This window comes from Dermacentor albipictus, chromosome 8, assembly GCF_038994185.2.
Source record: "Dermacentor albipictus isolate Rhodes 1998 colony chromosome 8, USDA_Dalb.pri_finalv2, whole genome shotgun sequence".
Taxonomy (NCBI): Eukaryota; Metazoa; Arthropoda; class Arachnida; order Ixodida; family Ixodidae; genus Dermacentor; species Dermacentor albipictus.
The window spans coordinates 33,008,222-33,029,490 of NC_091828.1; the positions used below are offsets into that span (position 1 = coordinate 33,008,222).

At 50.6% G+C, this 21,269-nt stretch overlaps 1 protein-coding gene across 1 annotated transcript in view; it reads right to left on the reverse strand.

The window, feature by feature from the left end:
- LOC135901518 (short-chain dehydrogenase/reductase family 9C member 7-like) overlaps nucleotides 1-7,496 on the reverse strand; it is a 48,259-nt gene extending 40,763 nt beyond the window's left edge. The window contains exon 1 of the mRNA XM_065431313.2: nucleotides 6,593-7,496. Coding sequence (XP_065287385.2) covers nucleotides 6,593-6,797 — 205 coding nt within the window. The 5' untranslated portion in view covers nucleotides 6,798-7,496. The remainder of the gene's footprint in view (nucleotides 1-6,592) is intronic.
- Between the last annotated feature and the right edge of the window lie 13,773 nt (nucleotides 7,497-21,269).

Here is a 21,269-nt window from a genome sequence, read left to right on the forward strand (position 1 = left end):
AGGCGGCGCCACTGCGTTCACAATATGGCGGCGCCTACGAAAAAGCGGTCTATAGGTGCTTCAATAACACCAGCATTAGGAGGAGTAATAAGATTAGATCATGCGTGGTCAATAATAGTACCTTGTGCGTCTGAAGTGCAACGCATTGGAACAATTAACAGCTATTCATAACCGTATCCGTTGATGCATGTAACATAATCATTGATAGACGTGGTGGACTGTTATAAAAGATTAGACTTTATGTCTCCTAATACAAAGACCACTTTTACAGCGAAGCTGTCTGTAGCTACCCTCCGGCGGTGGTCGATGTCCATCCAACGACGCGTCGCGTTGGCGCGAAAAAATGTTCTTCAGTTTCCCGGGAATGCTCTGCAGCTCTCAATTTAATATGGGTATCTCGGAAAAAAATCATACTGAAATATGCCGCTAAAATGACTGTCATTAGGGCGACACCCATTTACTAGTAATAATTAGTTAGTTCACAGTCAAGTTGTGAACGTTACAGAATTCCCGCCTGCTGTCAATACATGGGCCTCTACGGGAGGGACACGTACAGTCGCATGCTTGTCCGCTAGAATAAAAATCTAGTCCTTCCACGTTTCATTCAGCTAATGAACTAGGAAGCATGCCCCATAGGAAATTACAAACAAACGTGTTTTGTTTCGTGCACTCCTTTGACTCGGTGCATATCGTCCCTCGCGTCGAGGCTCGGTTTAACGGCCACCTGCGTCCTGTACACACTGTTACCACCAGTGGGCGTTGTGTGCTGTGGTTACGTCATAGTCGCCTAGGCGACCTTATCGGCAGTTTCCACGGAGCTCTGGTATGGGCCTGACACGTGTTGTGCGTAATACCTACATGTGCACAGATGCGTCGATGGAAGTAAAACACGACACAGCTTTGCTGCTCGTCCTTCACAGAGTGGAAGGGCGGATGAATTTTTTTTGTTCTAATGATAGCTAATGCAATGTTTCGCCCAAAGCCAAACAAACCATTAACAGAAGATGAGGGTGACCTATAAATGTAAGCTACAACTAAGTTATGTTTATCTTAGGAAATGCGTGATTCATGCAGTTCAATCGAAACGGATTCGCATTTAAAAACGTTAAGCGCCAAGACAAGCCTACCGTGATACTGGGAGTTGGAAGAAATGAAAACTGCGCCACCATGATAGCTTTGGCTGCGGTGACAACACTCTGAGTAATACGAAGGGAAGCTATACAGATTCTTGCTGCTTGCGCATGGCCATGTTTCACTCGATCACACAAATAACGGTGACATAATAACGAATAAATGACAACAGACTATAGTAATATTACCAAGGTATTCACGCAGGCTGAAACACCTGGTATGATGTAACAGTAGCAACGTTTCTTTACATTTCACGTGAAAACTTCGTGCTTTACATGAACCAACCCGCGAACACGCGGTGAAACGATTGGTCACACTGCAAGATGCTTTCTTTGAACTTACATTTTCACTGAAGACAATAGTGAGGTTACAAATATGCCAAATTCATATCTCGGTAAAACTTAATACGTTGATGAGTTTCCAGTCTATGTGCATAAATTTGCATGCGTTCCCACGAGTTAACAGACACCACGCATTAAACGTTTCTCCAATACTACGACTAACGATTTGAAGCACAGGAGTAGTCAAGAACAATGGAGGAAAACACGGCACGAGCCAGGCACGTTCCCAAAGGGGGGGGGGGGGGGTCCCCACCCTTTGACCCCACGCCACCACTCCTCACACACATTCCCCAAGGGCTGCCAAATCACGCTTGATACTTGACAGCTATTCGGCGGTCAACATTTTGCTGCCTCCTTCACTCCTTTCGGATGGTGATAGTTATCGCCATCTCCTGGGGTGTGAAAGGCCAGTTTTCTGATCGATTCGGTGCCCGCGCGATTAACTAGAGAGGCGTTGAGTTGTTACCATCTATTGCAGAGGTAAAGCGCATCGGTGTTCCTTCGTTAGTTCAACCTTCTTTGTTTAGACTCATTTAGGAAAGGGATTCAGTTAAGCTGGTCTGTATGCTCTTGGGTGGAGCTGCGGCCGGAGATAGCGCCAGCTGCGTTTAACTTTTCCTCATTACTTCCTCGAGTGACAGCTCACCGCGGCACTGGCAGATCCTCGGAACCTGTGATATGGTTTAGATAAGGTGGAAATTAAATTAATGCGAATTAGCGTCCATCATCAGACCTTGCAATAACCGTTAAACCCATAAGCAACATGACTGTCACCCGTTACCTCGTCTGGCTTTTCCCTATTTGTATAGCCCTTTTCGTGCAAATTGGCAACTGGAAACAAGAGTCGCAAGGAGTTCAGAAATTACGCGATCAACTAATGGAGAGAGCCGAGGCAAGAGCCAAACAGGAAGGAAAAGTGAAAATTAAGAAACTTAACCGTAAAAGAACTGTGATTGCTCAACAAATATATATTTCTCTAAAATTCTTCCAGACTTATTTAAAAAAAGAACGCTACTAGAAATATTTTTTTTAGACTTTCGGTCGTTTACTTGTTCTTATTGGCAGTGTTTTCCCTGCGTTTCTTTCCTGCGCGAGTGCATTTGATGTCGTTCCTTGTTTGTCCAGTAAATGAGAGGTGCATCTTACAGGTGTACCTGTTAGACATACCTTATTTCATTTCTCTTTTGCCTATTTACGCGTCTTTATGACGAACGGTAGGCAATGTTCACGTTTGTACTAGTAAATATACCCGCCTTATTTTCATGGAAAGGTTACCTTGAGTTGCACAGTGGGTCATAAGGAACGGTGTAGCGGAGGGCCCGGATTGGTTTTCTTTTAACGCTCGCGGTTCCTTAACGTGCACCTCAACGCAAAAAGTTTCGTTGCATTGCACCCCCACCGAAATGGGGCCTCACGCGGCCGGTATTCGAACCCACGGCTTCGCACTCGGCGAGCAGCGGAACGCCGTCCACCGAGCTACCGCGACGGGCAAGCCCTGCACCCTCGACGCCCGCCTGCCAGCCGAGCGTGCGTGCATTTACACCTTCTTCGAGCCGAAAGGGCGAACCTTTCCCGGCGAGAACAGAACGAAAAGCAACGTCACGCGGCGGTGTGCACTTGACGCCGCTCGGCGCCGAACACCTACCCGACTCCTCCCCGACGCTAAAGGACCACTCGCCAATCAGCGATTCCAGCCGACCTCCCACACGGTATCGTCGTCACGCGGCCGCGGAGAAAGTGCGGCACAGCCTGCACTTGCGCGTCTCTTTTTTTCCTCCTGCTGCGCAGCGTTCAAGGCCGGAGCCCTCGCTGAGCGTATCAAGGTGCGCTTCGCGAGGCCGCGATACCAAGGCGGCCGCGCAGGTCGGTCGTCGCGCGCAGTGCACCGCCTCGCTTGAAGTCGCGCCGATACGGGACTGCGCTTTTGTGCGTTCTGGTCACGGCATGAAAGTGCAGCGAATTAGAGCGAATGCCACCTAATCACAATAAAAAAAAGAAAGGAGCACCTCCAATGGTAATCAACTCTGCTTGTGAACTCTCCTTGCGGCATCCTTATATTTATTGGCTTCAATAGCCAATTTTCAGTAGGTCGTTATCTATTAGCTTTTTACTTTCATTACTGTCTGCATATATATATATATATATATATATATATATATATATATATATATATATATATATATATATATATATAGGGTGTTTCCTTTTAGCTGCACAAAATTATAAACCTAGAAAAAATTGAAATCACGGTAACGTTATATTTACCACTCAAGTGTATGGTTTCGAAGCCTGTACATAGCAATTTCCGCACTCACGTGCGTTACGGTAATTAAAGTTACGGTAATTAACTTTCTAGTTATCAACAACTGCTCGAGAGAATTAGTACTCCGGGGCCCGTCCTCGACACTACCTGTCCCAACCATGAAATTTTGAATAGCGGAGTTCATGTGGCAGTTACAAGAGCAATTAGTTCCCCTTGGCAGGCTCCTTGAAACCGAAACCGGCTGGAAAAAGACCGTCTGCGTCATCGATGTCTCCGCCCCCGGTCTTTCTTCACGTCTTCGAGGACGGTCCGGCCCCACGAGCAGTTTGCTTTATCTCCTTGCTAAAAAAAAAAAGAACGCCCCGTATGTATGTAGGTGTGTGTTTTGCTTTCAACGCAAAATATATGTTACAACCGTCGCTTTAGCGCTTCAAGGTAAGCAGTGAGAGGCGGTTGAAGAGAACAAGTTTTAAAGAAGGAGCTCGTGGCAGCCCTGCCTTGGAAATCGTCTTGGTTTCCCCATATCGCAGCAATACGAAGGAACTTACTGCCACGCTTCGAGCCTACCTGCCATCGCAGCTGAAAGCTTCCATTTGCTGCTCAGCGAATATAGCTACAAGTTACCATATGCAGCAGTGCCGCGTGACGAAAGAACAACATTGCATAAGCGGTTTCTCCGAGTTCCTTCATCCCCACCTCAGCCCCTACTGCGAGTTATCTGTAGACAATTCTCCAATCTCCGTGTATATCTACGTGTATGTTATGCCTGTAATTATCAGATGTAGAACCGAGACAGCCGGATAATTTCTCTAAAATTCACTACAGTTAACTGGCTTTCCCTCAAGCCGGGCGGCGTATTGTTGACCGATTACTTCTTTAGTGCGGTGTAGAAACGCCCGTCACGCCGCCTCACTTCGTCGCAAAGGTAATGCATCAGGCTTGTCGGTGGAAGAACGGTGATGGCAGGTGTGTACGAGGAAAAGTTCCACACAAATCTGACTAAGGATGCCGCACCTCTTGTGTCACAGTGGCACATATCCAATGTGGGGAATGGGACAAGATGGACACGCTCAGTGGCACACGGCTTTACCATGCGAAATCAGGGACGGTAGGCGAATAAGGCTTCGCTTTAATATTCGACAGATAACCAGGCGACAGCAGCGTGCAAGATGCCGTTGAAGCAAAGTTCGTGCGATCAGCTCGCAAACATTTGCGCTCGAAGGCATGACTCATCTGCCACCCCCGGAACACAAGTTCAGCCAGAGTGGTCGCAGAAGAACGATAACTCGAGCTATCTCTCCCAGATTCTAGGGCTCTGGGTGATTTCTGAGGTTGATTTAGCATCGTCCATCTAGCCGCTGCTCCAGCTTTGTTTAACACTAATGCGATACCATACACTATCCCACAGCCCTAGTTCTGCATTGGGAAGATTTCGGCCAAGCCATCAGCGTCTGCTTTCAAGACCATAGTTAGCTTGTGTAATTTCCAGTGTTTCTTTTTTCAGCGATGTCTTGTTAGAAATCAACTGTCCTTATCACTTGTGTCATCCCATTCCAGGGCATTAAAGGTTGAGACCGCAGCTGCAGCAGCCACCACCAAAGACTTAAGGTGCTTGTGGGACGCGTGGCAAACGGTCTGAAAGCCTTCGCGTGAGAAAACTAATTGTTAACGCGTTGAACTCGCAGGAGATAGCTTTGACGTGACGTCACGAACGCAGCATGTCACGATGATACTACACGAGTATGGCGGCAACGTTGACGTAAGTGCACCATATTATCATGCGTACACATTCTTTTCATTTTTGACGGAGAACGATTTTCACTTATGGACTTGCCGCTGGGTTCAAGACGCGACTTTCGTGCTGTCGTGGCGTTGCGTTTTTTTTTCTTCTTTGATTACGCATTTTCTCGACTTGTTGGTACCATAAGATGGCGGCTACGATGGCATCAATGCAAAGTATGTATGACTGATTCGGTGCCGTAAGTTCCAGAGAAATGGTATTGAAGGGATCCTTTCTGCCTACGCTTTCAGTGCATGCACATGCCGAACACATTTTCTCTCAAGGTCTTCCTTGCTAACCGTAGACCGAAGCGTACGTGTTAAATGCAACATGCTAATCTGGGCCTGTCGCTTTAATAACATTTCGGCTGCAAGCGCTGGCTCAACCTATGCGAATGCAGCGCACAATGATGTAAGAAGGTGCCATCGCTACCCGCCACAGATCGTCAACTGCAAAGCCGGGAGTTTCCACACTTGCCAGGGGGTAATATGAGCACTTGCTCTACACTCGAGTGTTCCCTTTAGCACTGAACCACACTAAACCTGTGACGCCACGAATTTAAAAGTGCACATATCTGGAAATTATTTCTGTCTCATGTGGTTTTTTTTTTTTATCTGGACATGCCCCGAACAGTGGCCGGCTTCAACGCCATAAGTGCGTCTTGCCGCCATATCAAAGATCAAGTACGTATTTACGCTTGAAGATACGCAACTGAACCACGCTCTTACTGACATGAATATAGAGCCAGAAATTCGTTTGAAAGAACATCAAGTGCTCGCTTAAACTGAAGGCAAATTAAAACATTGCTGTTAGTGCGACAACTGGTCCATCGAATGCTTCAGGCACGTTCTGGTTCTTAATACGTTCTTCAGGAAGCACGTTCTGGTGGCTTAATATCCTCAAGTTTCATTCGTCTTACTATAAGTGTGGAATCATTTAGGCGGTACCGTCCGTTGATTCCATTTCGGCAATACTGGCATCGCACGAGCCCTCTGGAAACAGCGGCCACTCGCCGCCTCACTAGTGCAAGCAAGTTTAGAAATGGCAGAAAACTCGGCGTGAGTCACGCGCACGTACCGGTAATAAGGACGGCCTTTCCCTCGGGGTCCACGTGCTTTCCTCCGGTCAGCGCGTTGAGTTCTTCGGTGATCCGGCGCCCGACCACCGACAGCAACCACAGCGCGCCGGCCGTCTGGGCCAGCGTCCAGAGCCACGGCGCGATCAGCCAGGAGACCAGCGCTAGCGACGCGCACACCGACGGATACACCAGGCCCAGCATCATGGCGTTTAACCCTCAGTCACGGAATACACCTGTTGCTGCACTTGGCTGCACCCGAGTGGACGCTCGCCGATTCCGATGCACTACGCGTATATGTGGCACTCGCGTGGCACCCTCTGCTCTCTCGACGTCTGTTGCCGTTGTGGGGGAGTGGGGGGGTCTCCCCCTTCGCAACTCTCTCGCCGGCTATCGCCGAGGAACCGACCGGTCGCTCCACCCGGAAGAAAAGAATGGGGGGCGGGATGGGGGGTTCCGTTCCTGGCCGCCGCCGATGCAGCGGCCGTTGCCGTCCGTGGCTGCTGCGCCTTCCTCCTCTTCGCAGCCTTGCCGACCGGCTAGGTCATGGAGACGGGAGCTATCACGCAGCACAGGCTGGGTAATCTGAACTCTGCCTGGCTGCTCGGTCCGGCTAACGCTCAGTGACGCGGCTCGCGCCGTGCGGAGGGGGAAAGAGAGGGGAAGGGGGGAAAGCGCGGTTACCCTTCCTAGCCGAGCTCGAGAAAGGGTGAATGTCCAGACCGCCGCGGCGGCGTCCGTCTGGGGCACCAACGGGGCGGCGCGAGAACTTTCGTTACGGCGAGACAAATGTGGACGAGCAGCAACGCTCAGCAGCGGCAGGACAAAAGTCAGGTTTCGCGGCCACGCCGTGAAACGCCAGCACTTTCGAACTATACACTCTTAGGCAAAGTTACACCCTTTGGGGTGTATCTCTGCCACACAACGATAATCGTCATCTGCCTTGCTTGCGTTTCCTTTCTTCAAAACGCCGCGCCCGCTACTTTCCTGTCGGGAATGCGCGCATGCCGTTCGTTACTGGGAAGTACTGGGCTCGCAGCGTTAAAGAAAGGAAATGCGGACAAGACAGATGACGATTATCGTTGTGTGGCAACAGCGTGTAAATTTGCTTAAGAGTGTACGGAAGCGCCTCTACCAAGAGGCAAGCTTAAGCCTATTTGTTTGTATTGCTTTCATGCGACATATAAGACGAGAACTTTTGTTTAGGTAGAACTGCGGCGGCAATAAAGACAGCAGTCTGGATTGAACAAACGTTGTCAGCGTGATGACGCCGGCGATATGCTTTATCGCTGCAGCTCCATTTTGCGGAAGGTTTTCGTACCGGAGCATGGCGAAAACTTGCACAGTGCCCTTCGCTCAGCTTTGCGCAGGCGTGAGACGCATTCATAGTGCGTATTGCCGCGCGCAGTGGTGCGACAGCTTCGTACGACGACAGCGCGAACGTTTTTTCAGTGTTGTCTGCGAGGCCACGGCAAGTACACTTCTTCTGTGTTCCCTCAAAGCACGGGTACAGTGCTCAGCGATTGAACCGCGATACTAGGAGCGCATAGCTGACGGCAACCTTTCTTCGCTCCACCGGTTGGCCTCTGGGGACGCGAGGTTGGGGTATTCTTATATCCCACGAGAGCGAGTGTGACCAAATTTTCCAGCCAGCGCCCAGCGGCGGCGTAGAAAACACCGCGCCGGTCCGAGTATTGCGTTTCAATCGCTGACCATTGTACGTAGTGATGCGCATATTATTTGTACGTAGATATAGTGAACTTATTACGAGCGACAGATATGCTTTGTTTTACGCCATTTACCAGCACGCTACAAAAGAAGCTGTGCTAGAAACTGCAGTGAAGATGTGTACGGATCTGTGAGTGGCAAGATAATGGTGCGGTCCACAGCGGCGTAACGCGAGACACATACACGAACGCGAACGAAAGAGCCAGCAGTATGTAAGCATCGCGAGCACGAGGAGAGCCAGAAAAGAACGAGCGCAGTCATGTTCGATTTATTGCGCATTGTCGTCATCTGGCCCGATGCGTTCTTGCGCAATATTAGTCCAGAGTTTACTAAGGTAGATTTGAAATGAAACCCGAAAATAACATCAAAAGAATGAACTAAGTACTAAGTACTGGCAAATGAATCAAATAGCTAGAAGAAACAATGAAACCAGACGTTCAACAAACATATTATGCGCTTCCCTTTGAACTCAAGAGCCACTAACGACACGAAAACATTGAAGCACACTCAGCTGCACTTCCTCGTAATGAGAAGCAATCTGGGTTTGGTAAAGAACGGTTCGTAAGAATGTCGTGTCACCTCCAGGGAACGGCTAATGCCTTTGCGATGTGTATTGAACTGATGTGGAGTGCAGGGCATGGTGCTGTTTGTGGTTGTTGCAATGCCCACTCAACCAAGCTGGCATCAAAGTTCATTGACCGCAGGAATCTTAGTAACGGGAGTAAGGCCTTCTGCGCTCATGTTCCTTTGGAGCACTGACCTAAAGCTTTTAGTTATGACAGTGGACGATTGTACAACTGGAACACCACACTGTAGAGCACCTGCCTCTCGGCTCTATAGCGCGGTCAGACAGAGATAATGTGTGCGAACGTGTGTCGCACGTGGGGCTGTTGGCCATTCCAAAAAGGAAGGCATAAGAGTTGGCAGATGCAACGCTTAGCCATAGACAGTACAAGCATGGCCTGTTCACGTCGTGGCCGCCCCGGCGGTAGATTCCTCCGCATGTCCGGAGGCAACGAACGCAAACGACACACGGTGAAAACTTCCGAGTCCCACAGGAGCAAAGTACATTCACGCGACATGAATCGCAGCCCGGTTCACGAAAGCCAAATCAATACACATTGACCACTTTCATGCGCAGATCAGGCGACTTCGTCGGCGTGTCCATTCCCGCTGATGTTGCAATGTCCTGGAAGCCAATGAAATATTATTTTGTGTCTCTTGTCATGGCTGACCAATTTCTGACCGTGCCTTACTCGGGAGCATCCACGTTAGAATTTCTGGAAGTCGGGCGAGGTAACATGAAGCCACGCATGGATCGAAGCGCACAGGCCTCTTGCTACCTGGGAGGGGTTGGCTCAGGTAGCGGAACGCGAGGCGGACGTTTCGTGATGGAAAACACGAAGGGAAAGAGAGCAGACGAAGAGCACGTGCACATGGCGCACCACGCGGAAAGCCGCGCGGCTGCAAGGGAGCCGGGCGTCCTTGTCGTCCGCTGTACCGCTCGGTGCGGGGACGAGAGAGGCGCGACGCGATAGCCAGATGCGAGCTATTAGCGCTTGCCACAGCGCGGAAGGTCGTCGACATCGGCGACGCGCAAACAACGCGGCATCCGGGGAAACGCGAGGCTTGGCTTGATTAGTCGCTGCTCGTAAAGAAAACCGAAAGACGTGGTCGGGAAACGACGGCAGCTATCGAAAGATAATCGAGTGCATGCTTCAGCGTAGTGTGCGGGGTCACACACCGCTCGCAGTCAACGGGGCTCTGCATTGAAGGGCGCCATATTTTTTTATGTTTTCGATAAGGCTTTATTCATAGCGCGTTCAACTCGGCTGTTAAAGCGACAGAAATGGTAAGCGTACTCGCGGTCCACTTACCTCGTCTCGGTAGTGAAGGGAAGGTTACGCTAACTGACGAAGTATGGCGGAAATAATGTCCCCAGGGTCGGAAGCAGTTGCACTTATCGGCTTCGAGGGGCTGGCAAGCAAATCATCATAGGGAGTGGTCAGGAAATAATTGAGCTAGAACTGTAACTCACTCCACAGATGCTCTACCTTACGGGCCACGTTTTTACAAAACTGAGAACACTTGTCTCTGGTTCTAGGTTACTGCTCCCAGTTGGCCGAGGGATTGAGACCGCCTTGTCACCTCTTCATGCAATTCACTGCATCAATATGCTGTGCCAGGCACGTACCCAGGGGGGGGGGGGGCCCGGGGGGCCGGGCCCCCCCCCCCCCGACATCAAGTGGCCTACCTCCCCCCCCCCCCCCCCCCTCCCCACCCACGCCACCACTCCTCACACATTCCTAAAGCGCCGCCAGATTAATGTTGAGACTTGGCAGCTGTTCATCGGTCAGCCTTATGCTGCCTTTTTCATTCCTTTTAGATGGCGGCAGTTATCGGCATCTCTTGTAATGTGAAGGACAGTTTTCTCATAGATTCCGCACCCGCGCGATTAACTCGAGATGCGTTCAGTTGTCAAAATCTATTCAACCGTCACTCGCATAGCTGTTGCTTTTGTTAGTTCAACCTTCTTTGTTTAGGATGATCCTGGGACCAGGAGAGGGATGCGGCTGTTACTCAGCTGGTCTGTACTCTCATGGAACGAGTTGCGGCCGGAGAAAACGCCAATTGCGTTTAACTTTTCCCTTTGCTTCATTATTTCCTTGAGTTACGGCTCGCCGCGACGCTGGCAGATGCCCGGAACCATATGCACGTGATATGAGTTAGATAAGGTGGGAAATAAAATGATGTGAAAGAGCGTCCATCATGAAACCCTGCAATAACCCTTAAACCCATAAGCAAGATGACTGTCGCCCGTTACCTCGTCTGTTTTCCTTAATTGTATAGCACTTTTCGTGCAAAATTGGAAACTGGAAACAAAAATCGCAAGGAGTTGAGAAATTAAGCGATCTACTAAGGGAGAGAGCCAACGCAACAACCAAACTGCAAGCAAAAGCGAATAATAAAAATGTTAACCGTTGTTTATGAGAATATTTATGGATCAACATCATTTTATTTAAAAAGGAAGTAGAGAAAACGCCGCCGGAAGTGGAGAATAATTACTTGCTTTGAACGACGCTTCTACAGTTATCGGTCGAACCACCTCACGTAGCCACTTCTCTGCTGTGCTTATGTGGGTGTTTTTCTAACCTTTCTCGGTGAGCGCAGTACGTCTAGAATCGCAGAGTCCTGCGCTCTACGTGGTTGCATGGGACTGGTGGCCGCACAGCGTTACGCAATTCGCGGAACTGTCAAAACTGATCCACAAGGCGAAAATAACTGATATTCGAAACTATAACATGAGAAAGACTGAAGAAGCCGGAAAAAAATGAACACAGCCTGAAATCAGTAAAAAAGAAACCTGGCGTAGGACAAACCATGATGTATGCACTAAAAGATAAGAGGGATAATATCATAAGCAATCTCGAAGGTACAGTAAAAGCAGCGGAAAAATTCTAAGCTGACCTGTATACAGTACCCAGAGGAGTCACGATACCTCACTTAGACCCAGTAATGAACAGCATACAGAAACTCTCCTATAACTAGCGATGAGGTCAGAAGGGCCCTGCAAGATATGAAACGATGAAGAGCGGGGGGAGAAGGTGGAGTAACAGTCCATTTAATCAAAGATGGAGAAGACATAATGTTTGGAAAACTGGCGGCTCTTTATACGAAGTGTATATCGACTGCAAGGGTCCCAGAAAACTGGAAGAATGCAGACATTATACTAATCCACAAAAAAGGAGACGTTAAGGAATTGAAAAATTATAGGACCATTAGTTTGCTCCCAGTATTATATAAGATATTTACCAAAATATTCTCCTATAAGATAAGGGCAACACTGGATTTTGTCAACCAAGGGAACAGGCTGGCTTCAGGAAGAGATACCTTACAATGGATCACATCCATGTCATCAATCAGGTTATCGCGAAATCTGCAGAGTACAATAAGCCTCTCTATGTGGTTTATATAGATTACAAAAATGCATTTAATTCAGTAGAGATACCGGCAGTCTAGAGGCACTACGTAATCAAGGACTAAAGAACGCTTACGTAAAAAGCTTGAAAAATATTGCTACATGCGTGTGGTATTTGTTTGTTTGAACGAGGTGCGTGGGCGCCATCACTCCAGAAAAGAGGAGGAAGAACGAACTGGGCTCGCGCTGTGAATCTAACCGGTCAGCGCTGCAACCATTGTTGTAAATATAATCTGTAAATAGTTTCTCGTCTTACTGGCTCGTCCTTCGCGTAAGAATATATACAGAGGTTCTACAGCTACCTTAATTCTATACAAGAAAAGCAGGGAGATACCTATAGGGAAATGGGTCAGACAGGGAGACACAATTTGTTCAAAGCTATTCACTGCGTGCTTAGATGAATTCAAGCTATAAACTGGGAAGGCTTAGGAGTAAAGATCGACGGCAAATATCTCAGCAACCTTCGGTTTGCCGATGACATTGTTCTATTCAACAACAATGCAGACGAGTTACAACAAATGATTGGAGACCTTAACAGAACAGAGAGAGTGTAACAGTGGGGTTGAATATTAATATGCAGAAGATGACGATAATGATAAATAGCCGGGCAAAGGAACAAGAGATCAGGATCGCCAGTCGGCCACTAGAGACTGTGAAGGAGTACGTTTACCTAGGTCAATTAATCACAGGGAACCCTGATCATGAGAAGGAATTTCACAGAAGAATAAAAATAGGTTGGATCGCATACGGCAGACATTGCCAGCTCCTGACTGGAAGCTTACCATTATTATTGAAAAGTAAGGTGTGCAATCAGTGCATTTTGCCAGTGCTGACATATGGGGCAGAGACTTCAGAATGAGTTAAGGACCGCGCAAAGAGCGATCGAACGAAGATTGCTAGGCATAACGTTAAGAGAGAGAAAGAGAGCGGTTTGGATCAGAGAGCGAACGGGTATAGACGATATTCTAATTGACATCAAGAGGAAAAAATGTAGCTGGGCAGGTCATGTAATGCGCCGGTTAGATAACCGTTGGACCATTAGGGTTACAGAATAGGTACCAAGAGAAGGAAAACGCAATCGAGGACGAGAAAACACTAAGTGGAGCGATGAAATTAGGAAATTCGCGGGCGCTAGTTGGAATCGGTTGGCGCAGGACAGGGGTAAATGGAGATCGCAGGGAGAGGCCTTCGTCCTGCAGTGGACATAAAACATGATGATGATGATGATGATGATGATGATGATGGAGGTGGTGCCCCCCCCCCCCCCGAAAAAAAATCCTGGGTACGTTCCTGTGCTGTGCGTTCATATGTCCATCTGTGTGCAGATGCAGGTGGTGCTGATGTGGTCGCCTGGGTCGTACGCGTTCGCCGGCAAGCCTGCTGGGTCCCACCTTCGTGCATGATTTACAATCTTCTGCCTTTATTTTTATTTCTTTTATATTTCTCTTTCGCTTTCCCCTATGCTTGGCAGCAAACGGGACCCGTTCTCCAGTGCACTTTTCTGTCTTCCTCCTTTCTCCCTGTCATAAAGGATGTTGCATACGGAAAGCTTGCAGTGGAGAAAAAAAAGCTGAGATGAAGAACTCGACGAGACGACCTGCGTAGCTAACAACATGAAAGAGTCGCAAAAAGGGAGCACGTTTTAAGAGTACAGTTCCCACAGGGTTCACTTGTCTTCTGTATAAAAAGTTTCCTAACACTTTAATTGCAGGTGTGCACTATTGAGAGTAAATTTACGTGCCCCAAGGTTCGGCAAGAGCTCTTTAGAAAAGTAACTTCCATGGCGGTGCAAGTCCAACTCGTCCGGATGGCTTAAGAAGCCGCCGGGGCCCAAGGGCTCCAGCAAGTTTTGGCGGGAACGTCGGGGAATGAAAATTCCTCAGGCGCGGCGAAGGTCACAGATGGTGCGTCAACTGCGCCGGAGAAGAAGAGAGAGGGAGGAGGAGCGCCGAGGAGGAGACTGCCGCCGCTTCCCAGAGACGACCTTAAGATAGTCCTTCGGCCGAGGGGACTAGCTGTTAAAAGCCTGCAGACGCACCAGGTGGCGCGAGCGGTGGTTGCTGCCACCAAGCAAGGATGTAAGGCGGAAGACCTCATCATCCGACTGCGCAACGGATCAAATATCATCATCATCAGCACCGACAACGAAGAGGCGGCCCAGACGATCAGGCGCATCACGCAGCTGAGCTTCGGGGGCAAGAACTACGCCGTCAACGCCCACGTGGCGGCGCCGGAAGGCACGTTGCGCGGGGTCATCCACGGCGTGGACCAGGGGACCTCGCCGGAAGAACTCAAGACCAACCTCAGAGTCCGCACGCAAGGCGTGAAGGTCCTTGCAGCCAGAATGCTTGGGAGATCCAGCACGGCCGTCATCACCTTCGACGGACCCATCCTCCCGAAGCAGGTGCTGTACTACGGTGGGGAGATGTGGTGCTACCCGTATCGGCCAACGAGGCAGGTGTGCTACGCCTGCGGCCAACAGGGGCACCGCATGGACGTCTGCCCGAACCCGGAAACCAGGACCTGCAGGCAGTGCGGCTGCCAAAACCCGGAGGAGGTGCACCAGTGCACGCCCAAGTGCCTGCTATGCGGCGGCGACCACGCGGTGGGTACGAGAGACTGCAAACAACGCCTCAAGTCAGCGAGCGAGCTGCGATGGGGCACCCAGCAGCAGCTACGGCGCAGCAGAAGCCGAAGCCGAGGAAGAAGACCACGATGGTTCCGGGACGAGAGCCAGGGCCCGGGCCGGAGCGGATCGCGGAGCCGCAGCCGCGGCAGGAGCCGAAGCCGAAGCCGAAGCCGAAGCCGAGGGTCCGTCCGGGACGAGTCATACCCAACCCTGGGCAACACCGACAAGAAGCAGCTGCAGCAGAAACAGCAGCAAAAGAAGAGCGGCGAAGGAGTTAAGGTGAGCTGGGGAGACGGCCCTCCCAAATCGCTTTTTGCACCGCACTCGAACAACACACAAACAACACAAGACAGGCAAATAATTGAAGAAATCAAAAGTCTCAGGCGCGAACTCGAGCAAAGTCGCGAGGAATCGAGACAATTAAAAAAACAGCTAAACGACTTAATCAGGGAAAAACAAGAAATGAGGGCAGGTTACACATCGACCAGCACACCTTCTCCGCGACCCCAGACCATGGAGCTGGCACTACAAAACAACGAGAAGAGGAACCCCATTGACGACCTCCGAAGTCTCATAATGAATCTACAGAGCCAGATGCAAAGTCAAATGCAACAGATGCAAAGCGAAATACAGCAAACACAACAAAAGTTTGCCCTGCAAGAGCAGAGTTTCCGAAATTACGTAAAGAATCAGAATACGCAAAGAACCACCAACGACGCCAGAGACAGACTATACAACGAACGTAGGTTCGGCGCAGAAACCCCCAACGCAATCAACAATAATCAGACATGGCAGAACGGAAACAACAACACTTAGAAATCTGGCAATGGAACTGCAGGGGGTACAAGCGCAAGCAGGGCCTCCTACAGCAATTCATATACACCAGAGGAACCCCACCAGATGTAATCATGTTGCAAGAAACAAACAGCACCCCAACGCTCAGGGGCTACACATGTCAAGAGAGCGGCCGCACCGCGACCCTCATAAGCAAACAAATAGTAGCCATAGCACACAGAGAGATAGAGGATACCCAAATAGAGCACGTAATCACGGAGATAATTCCCAAAAAGAAAAGAAAAGCCAAGGGCACCTACATCGTAAATCTATATAGCCCACCCAGACAAACAAAGGGGAACTTTATTAGGCTCTTTGCGGAGGCGAAAAAGTTAGCGGGGCAGAATACTCTAATCATTGCGGGCGACTTTAACGCCAGGAGTCCGAGATGGGGCTATACTAACGAGGACAAAAAGGGGCGCGGCATCTGCACGGCGGCAGAGAACGTAGGGTGCGAGCTGCTAACCGACGAGAACCAACCGACCAGGCAGGGGAATAGCGTCAGTCCAGACACGAGTCCCGATCTAACCTTTATCAGGGGCGCCAAACAAGCGGAATGGGAAAACCTGCTCGAGAACCTTGGGAGCGACCATCACATAATAAGGATCAGCACGGTGGCGGACAACGTCCGGAGGAAGATTGGCACGGCTCGGCTGACGGACTGGGATGCCTTTAGAGCGCACTGCAAGCAGATCGAAGGCAGCATCGTTTCGGCGGAAGAGTGGAGCCAACAACTCAGGCGAATCCAAGACCTATACACGAAGGAAGTAGACAGGACGGAACAGACGCCGGAGGTGGACAAGCGGCTCCTCAGGCTATGGGAGGCGAGACGCGGGCTCACCAAGAGGTGGAAGCGCCAGAAACTCAACAGAAAGCTAAAAAAGAAAATTGCGGACATCACCAAGAAAACGGAGGAGTACGCGACGCAGCTGGCCAGACAGGGGTGGCAGCAATTTAGCAATTCGCTAAACGGCACCCTCAGTACGGCCAGAACGTGGCAGATCCTCAAGGCCCTCATGGACCCGAGCAAAAACAAATCCGAAGGCAGCAAGTCGATACAGAGGCTAGTCCACCAGTACGAAGGCACAGACGAGCAACTCCTTGAGGAAGTCCGAGTCAAATGCTACGGCAAGGAGCAGGTCGAGAGCTACAAGGAAGAATACCGCGGCGAAGAAAACCCTACTACGGACCGACCCATCATGAGAGAAGAGGTCGTCGAGGCGATAAGATCGGCCACCAAGAACACGGCGGCGGGGGCGGACAAAATCCGGAACTCGCTAATCAGAAATGTCGGGGACGAGGCCATCGACCAACTGACGGCCTACCTCAACAAGCTCTGGCAAGAAGGAAGAGTTCCGGCGGAGTGGAAACACGCCGTCGTTGTAATGATTCAGAAGCCAGGGAAGAAACTCCAAATAGAAAATCTCAGGCCGATATCCCTAACGTCGTGCCTGGGCAAGCTGTACGAGAAAGTGATCACGAAGAGAATCCAGTCGCACTTGGAAAACGAGCGATGGTACCCGGACAGCATGTACGGTTTCAGAGCCAACCTCTCAACGCAAGACGTGCTGCTCCAACTCAAGGAGGAAGTGCTCGAGACGATGCCGAAAACGGGCGAAAACGTCGTCATGGCCCTCGACATAAAGGGGGCCTTCGACAACGTGAGCCACGCGGCCATCATGGAGGGCATCAACAACACCAACTGCGGGAAGAGAGTGCACGATTACGTCAGGGACTTCCTGAGCAACAGAACGGCGACGGTGGGGCTGGGCGAGCTGAGAAGCAACGTCTTCCCCACGCCGTGCAAGGGCACACCCCAAGGATCTGTCATATCGCCCGTCCTCTTCAACGTGGCAATGATTGGCCTGGCAAGAAAACTTAAGGAGATCCGAGGCATCCAGCACGCGATATACGCCGACGACGTCACAATCTGGGTCACCCAAGGATCCCTCGGAGAGAAGCAAGAAAAACTGCAGGAAGCGGCGACCTGCGTAGAAAACTACACCAGAGAAAGGGGACTGCGATGCTCCACTGAGAAGTCGGAGCTCCTCAGGGTCGGCAAGCACCCAACGCAAGCGACACTGGACGTGACCCTCGAGGGACACAACATCCCGGAGAAGAACATGATTAGGATCCTGGGCATGTGGCTACAAGGCAGCCGGAAGTGCAGCCACACCATTAGCCTGCTGAGCAAGGTGGCGGAACAGGTGGGCCGCATGATCAATAGGGTGTCCCAAAAGAGATACGGAATGAAAGAAGAGGACACTCTGAAGCTAGTCAACAGCCTAATTGTCAGCCGAGTCACGTACTCCCTGCCGTACCACGTGACGACCAAGGCAGAAAGAGAGCAAGCAGACACCATCCTCAGGAAGGCGTACAAGACGGCTCTGTGTCTACCGAGAAACACGTCGAACGAGAAGTTGCTCCAGCTGGGCATCAGCAACACCTTCAGCGAGCTCGCCGAGGCTCTGCTGGGTACGCAAACCGCGAGACTCAGAGGCAACCCTACGGGACAAGCGCTCCTGAGGAGGTTGGGTCGGGATACGAGCGGACTGGCAGACAGATACGCGGACGTACCGGACCACCTCAGAAAAACCATTAATGTGGGACCACTGCCAAAAAATATGGATCCCAACTTACACGAAAACAGGCGAAAAGCTAGGGCCGAATATGTTGAGAGAACGCTAGCCCAGCTAGACAATACAGTATACACGGACGCCGCCGTATATCCACACGGAAGAGAACGCGTAGCCGCGACGGTAGTGGTTAATTGGGAAGGAAACCCGATCACGTATGCCACAGCAAAGGTCGCTGGCACAGCGGAGGCCGAGGAGATTGCCGTAGCGCTGGCGGCAGCGGAAGGTTATAGAACAGGCCGATCTCTCAACATACTGACGGACTCAAAAGAGGTGTGCAGAAACTACACGAGAGGCAGAATCAGCAAAACTGCCCTCAGAATACTCAGCGGAGCCACCTCCGCCGAGAAGGAAAAGCCCCGACACAAACTAATCTGGATCCCGGGTCACGTAGGCATAGTGGGGAACGAAAGGGCAGACAGCCTAGCTCGAGGTGAAGCGTTCCGAGCTGGGTGGTCGAATGCCCCGGAGACCCACCTACAGGCTTGCGAGGGGGGATACGCAGAGACCCTAAACTTACATAGAGGAACTAGAATTAGATATCCGCCACCACACAAAGACCTCTCAAAGGAGGAAGCGACCAGCTGGCGCAGACTACAGACAAACTCCTTCCCCAACTTACACGTGCTTAATAAGATGTTTCCGACGCAATACAGGGCCACCTGCCCTTGGTGCGGTGCCAAACCTACACTTTACCACATCACCTGGGAGTGCGAACGCAACAAAGCATTCCACAAACACGAACACCCGAGTGCGGAGCAATGGGAGAGTCGGCTCACCAGCAGCGAGCTCACGGCCCAAAGGGCCCTAGTGCAGCACGCGAGCGATGCAGCGCGACTCAGTGGAGCCCTGGAATAGGGGCCCACCCTTGCTGAAGAGAAGTCTCCAGTCGCCAGCGCCAAGAAGATGAAGACGACGGAGACCTCATAACCGCGAAACTCTCGAAAGACTCAAAAGTTTTCCCTCCCTCCCTCCCAAGGGCTCCAGGCTGCCGCATAAAGGGGGAAGAAGACAGAAGAGGATAGGATCTCCCTCCTCTTCCCCTTCCCTTGAACCCATCCCGGGCAAACAATAATGTTGTTCTCTCTCTCTCTCTTCCATGGTGGGGGTCAAAGCTTATTATACCTGCTGTTTTCTCTGACTGAAAAACATATTTTTCAATACGGCCTAAACACTCTGAAGGGGAATCATTGTTTTGCAAAGCATTGTACTGGTTATTTCTTTTTTCTTAGAAGGTGAATGCTCCTCAAGAGGTGGAAAAGACAGAAGTTAAACAAGAAATTAAAGAAGCGAATTGCCCTCCTCACCGAGCAAGCACAGGCATACGCGGAGAGATTAGGAAGACAGAACTGGCACGCATTTTGCGGCAAACTCCAGGGAACCCTGAGCTCAAAAAGGACGTGGCATCTCCTGCGCGCCCTATTAGACAACGGCCCTACGAAGACGCAGCAGTGACAGAACCTCTGTAGGCTCGTGCACAACCACGCCGGATCGGAAGAGAACCTCCTCCGAGAAATTCAGAAGAAACTGTGCGGCGACCCACCCGTTAATACGACGGCATATGACAAAGTTTACCGTGGGAAACCAAACCCCGGCCTTGACCAACCCTTCACGCAAGCTGAACTCTCTGCAGCACTATCGACGCTCACCAGAAACACCAGCCCGGACAAAGATCTGATCATGAACAAGCATCTTCGGAACTTTCCGCAGCAGGCTACCGCAGCCCTGCTCCAGTACTTCAATGCATGCTGAGGGAAAGGTAAGCTACCGGCTGCCTGGAAGCGCTCGGAAATTAGCATGATCCCCAAACCAAATAAACAGCTCATCATCGAGAATTTGCGCCCAATTTCCCTTACCTCGTGCGTAGGGATACTTTTCGAGCATATGATTCACAGCCGGCTAACCTCGTACCGCGAAGACAACGGATATTTTCCGAACACTATGTTCGGTTTCAGGCAGAACCTGTCAACGCAAGATGTCTTCCTTCTACTCCAGGAAGACCTCATCGACCACCTGAGTACCAGAATCGAATCATCGATCTTAGCCATAGACGTAAAGGGAGCTTTTGACAACGTCAGTCACGAAGCTATCCTCTGCAACCTCGAAGACCTGGGCTGCGGTTCTCGAACATACGACTATGTCAGGAATTTCCTCATGGGCCGCACGGCCACAGTTGGAATATATAACCTGCGCAGGGACAGCTTCCGACTACCGAGCAAAGGCACCCCGCAGGGTTCGGTCATATCGCCGTTGCTCTTCAACGTCGCAATGATCAAACTACCCAGCCTCCTTGACGCGATACCAGACGTAAGACACGCTTTCTATGCAGATTATATCACGTTATGGACAAGGGCCTCAAACAATGGAACAAAAGAAACACGCCTACAGGAAGGAGTAGATACCATCAAGGGCTACTTGCACAAATGCGGCCTCCGCTGCGCTCCCGAGAAGTCCGAGCACCTCGTCCTCAAGTCAAGAATGAGAGGCAGACCACCCGGCTGCGATGAACCCGATCCTAACGTCACCCTCAATGGAACGCCCATTCCAAAAGTGGAAACCCTACGAGTTCTAGGGCTACACATACACAAAGACGGGTCCAGGGCGGCCACTCTTCCGCGACTACAGCGAACACTATCACGGCTCACGCATCTCGCCAGGAGAGTTGCAAGCCATAGAAGCGGACTTAAAGAACAAGACATGCTACGCGTGATGCAAGCACTCCTCACCAGTCGAATAACATACGGCACGCCCTACCTCGCGCTGAAGAATGTAGAGGTAGAAAAAATTAACATTAAAATACGGAAAGCCATCAAAATCGCCATGGGCCTACCATCTACGGCTTCGACTACGAGACTTCTCAAGATGGGCGTACA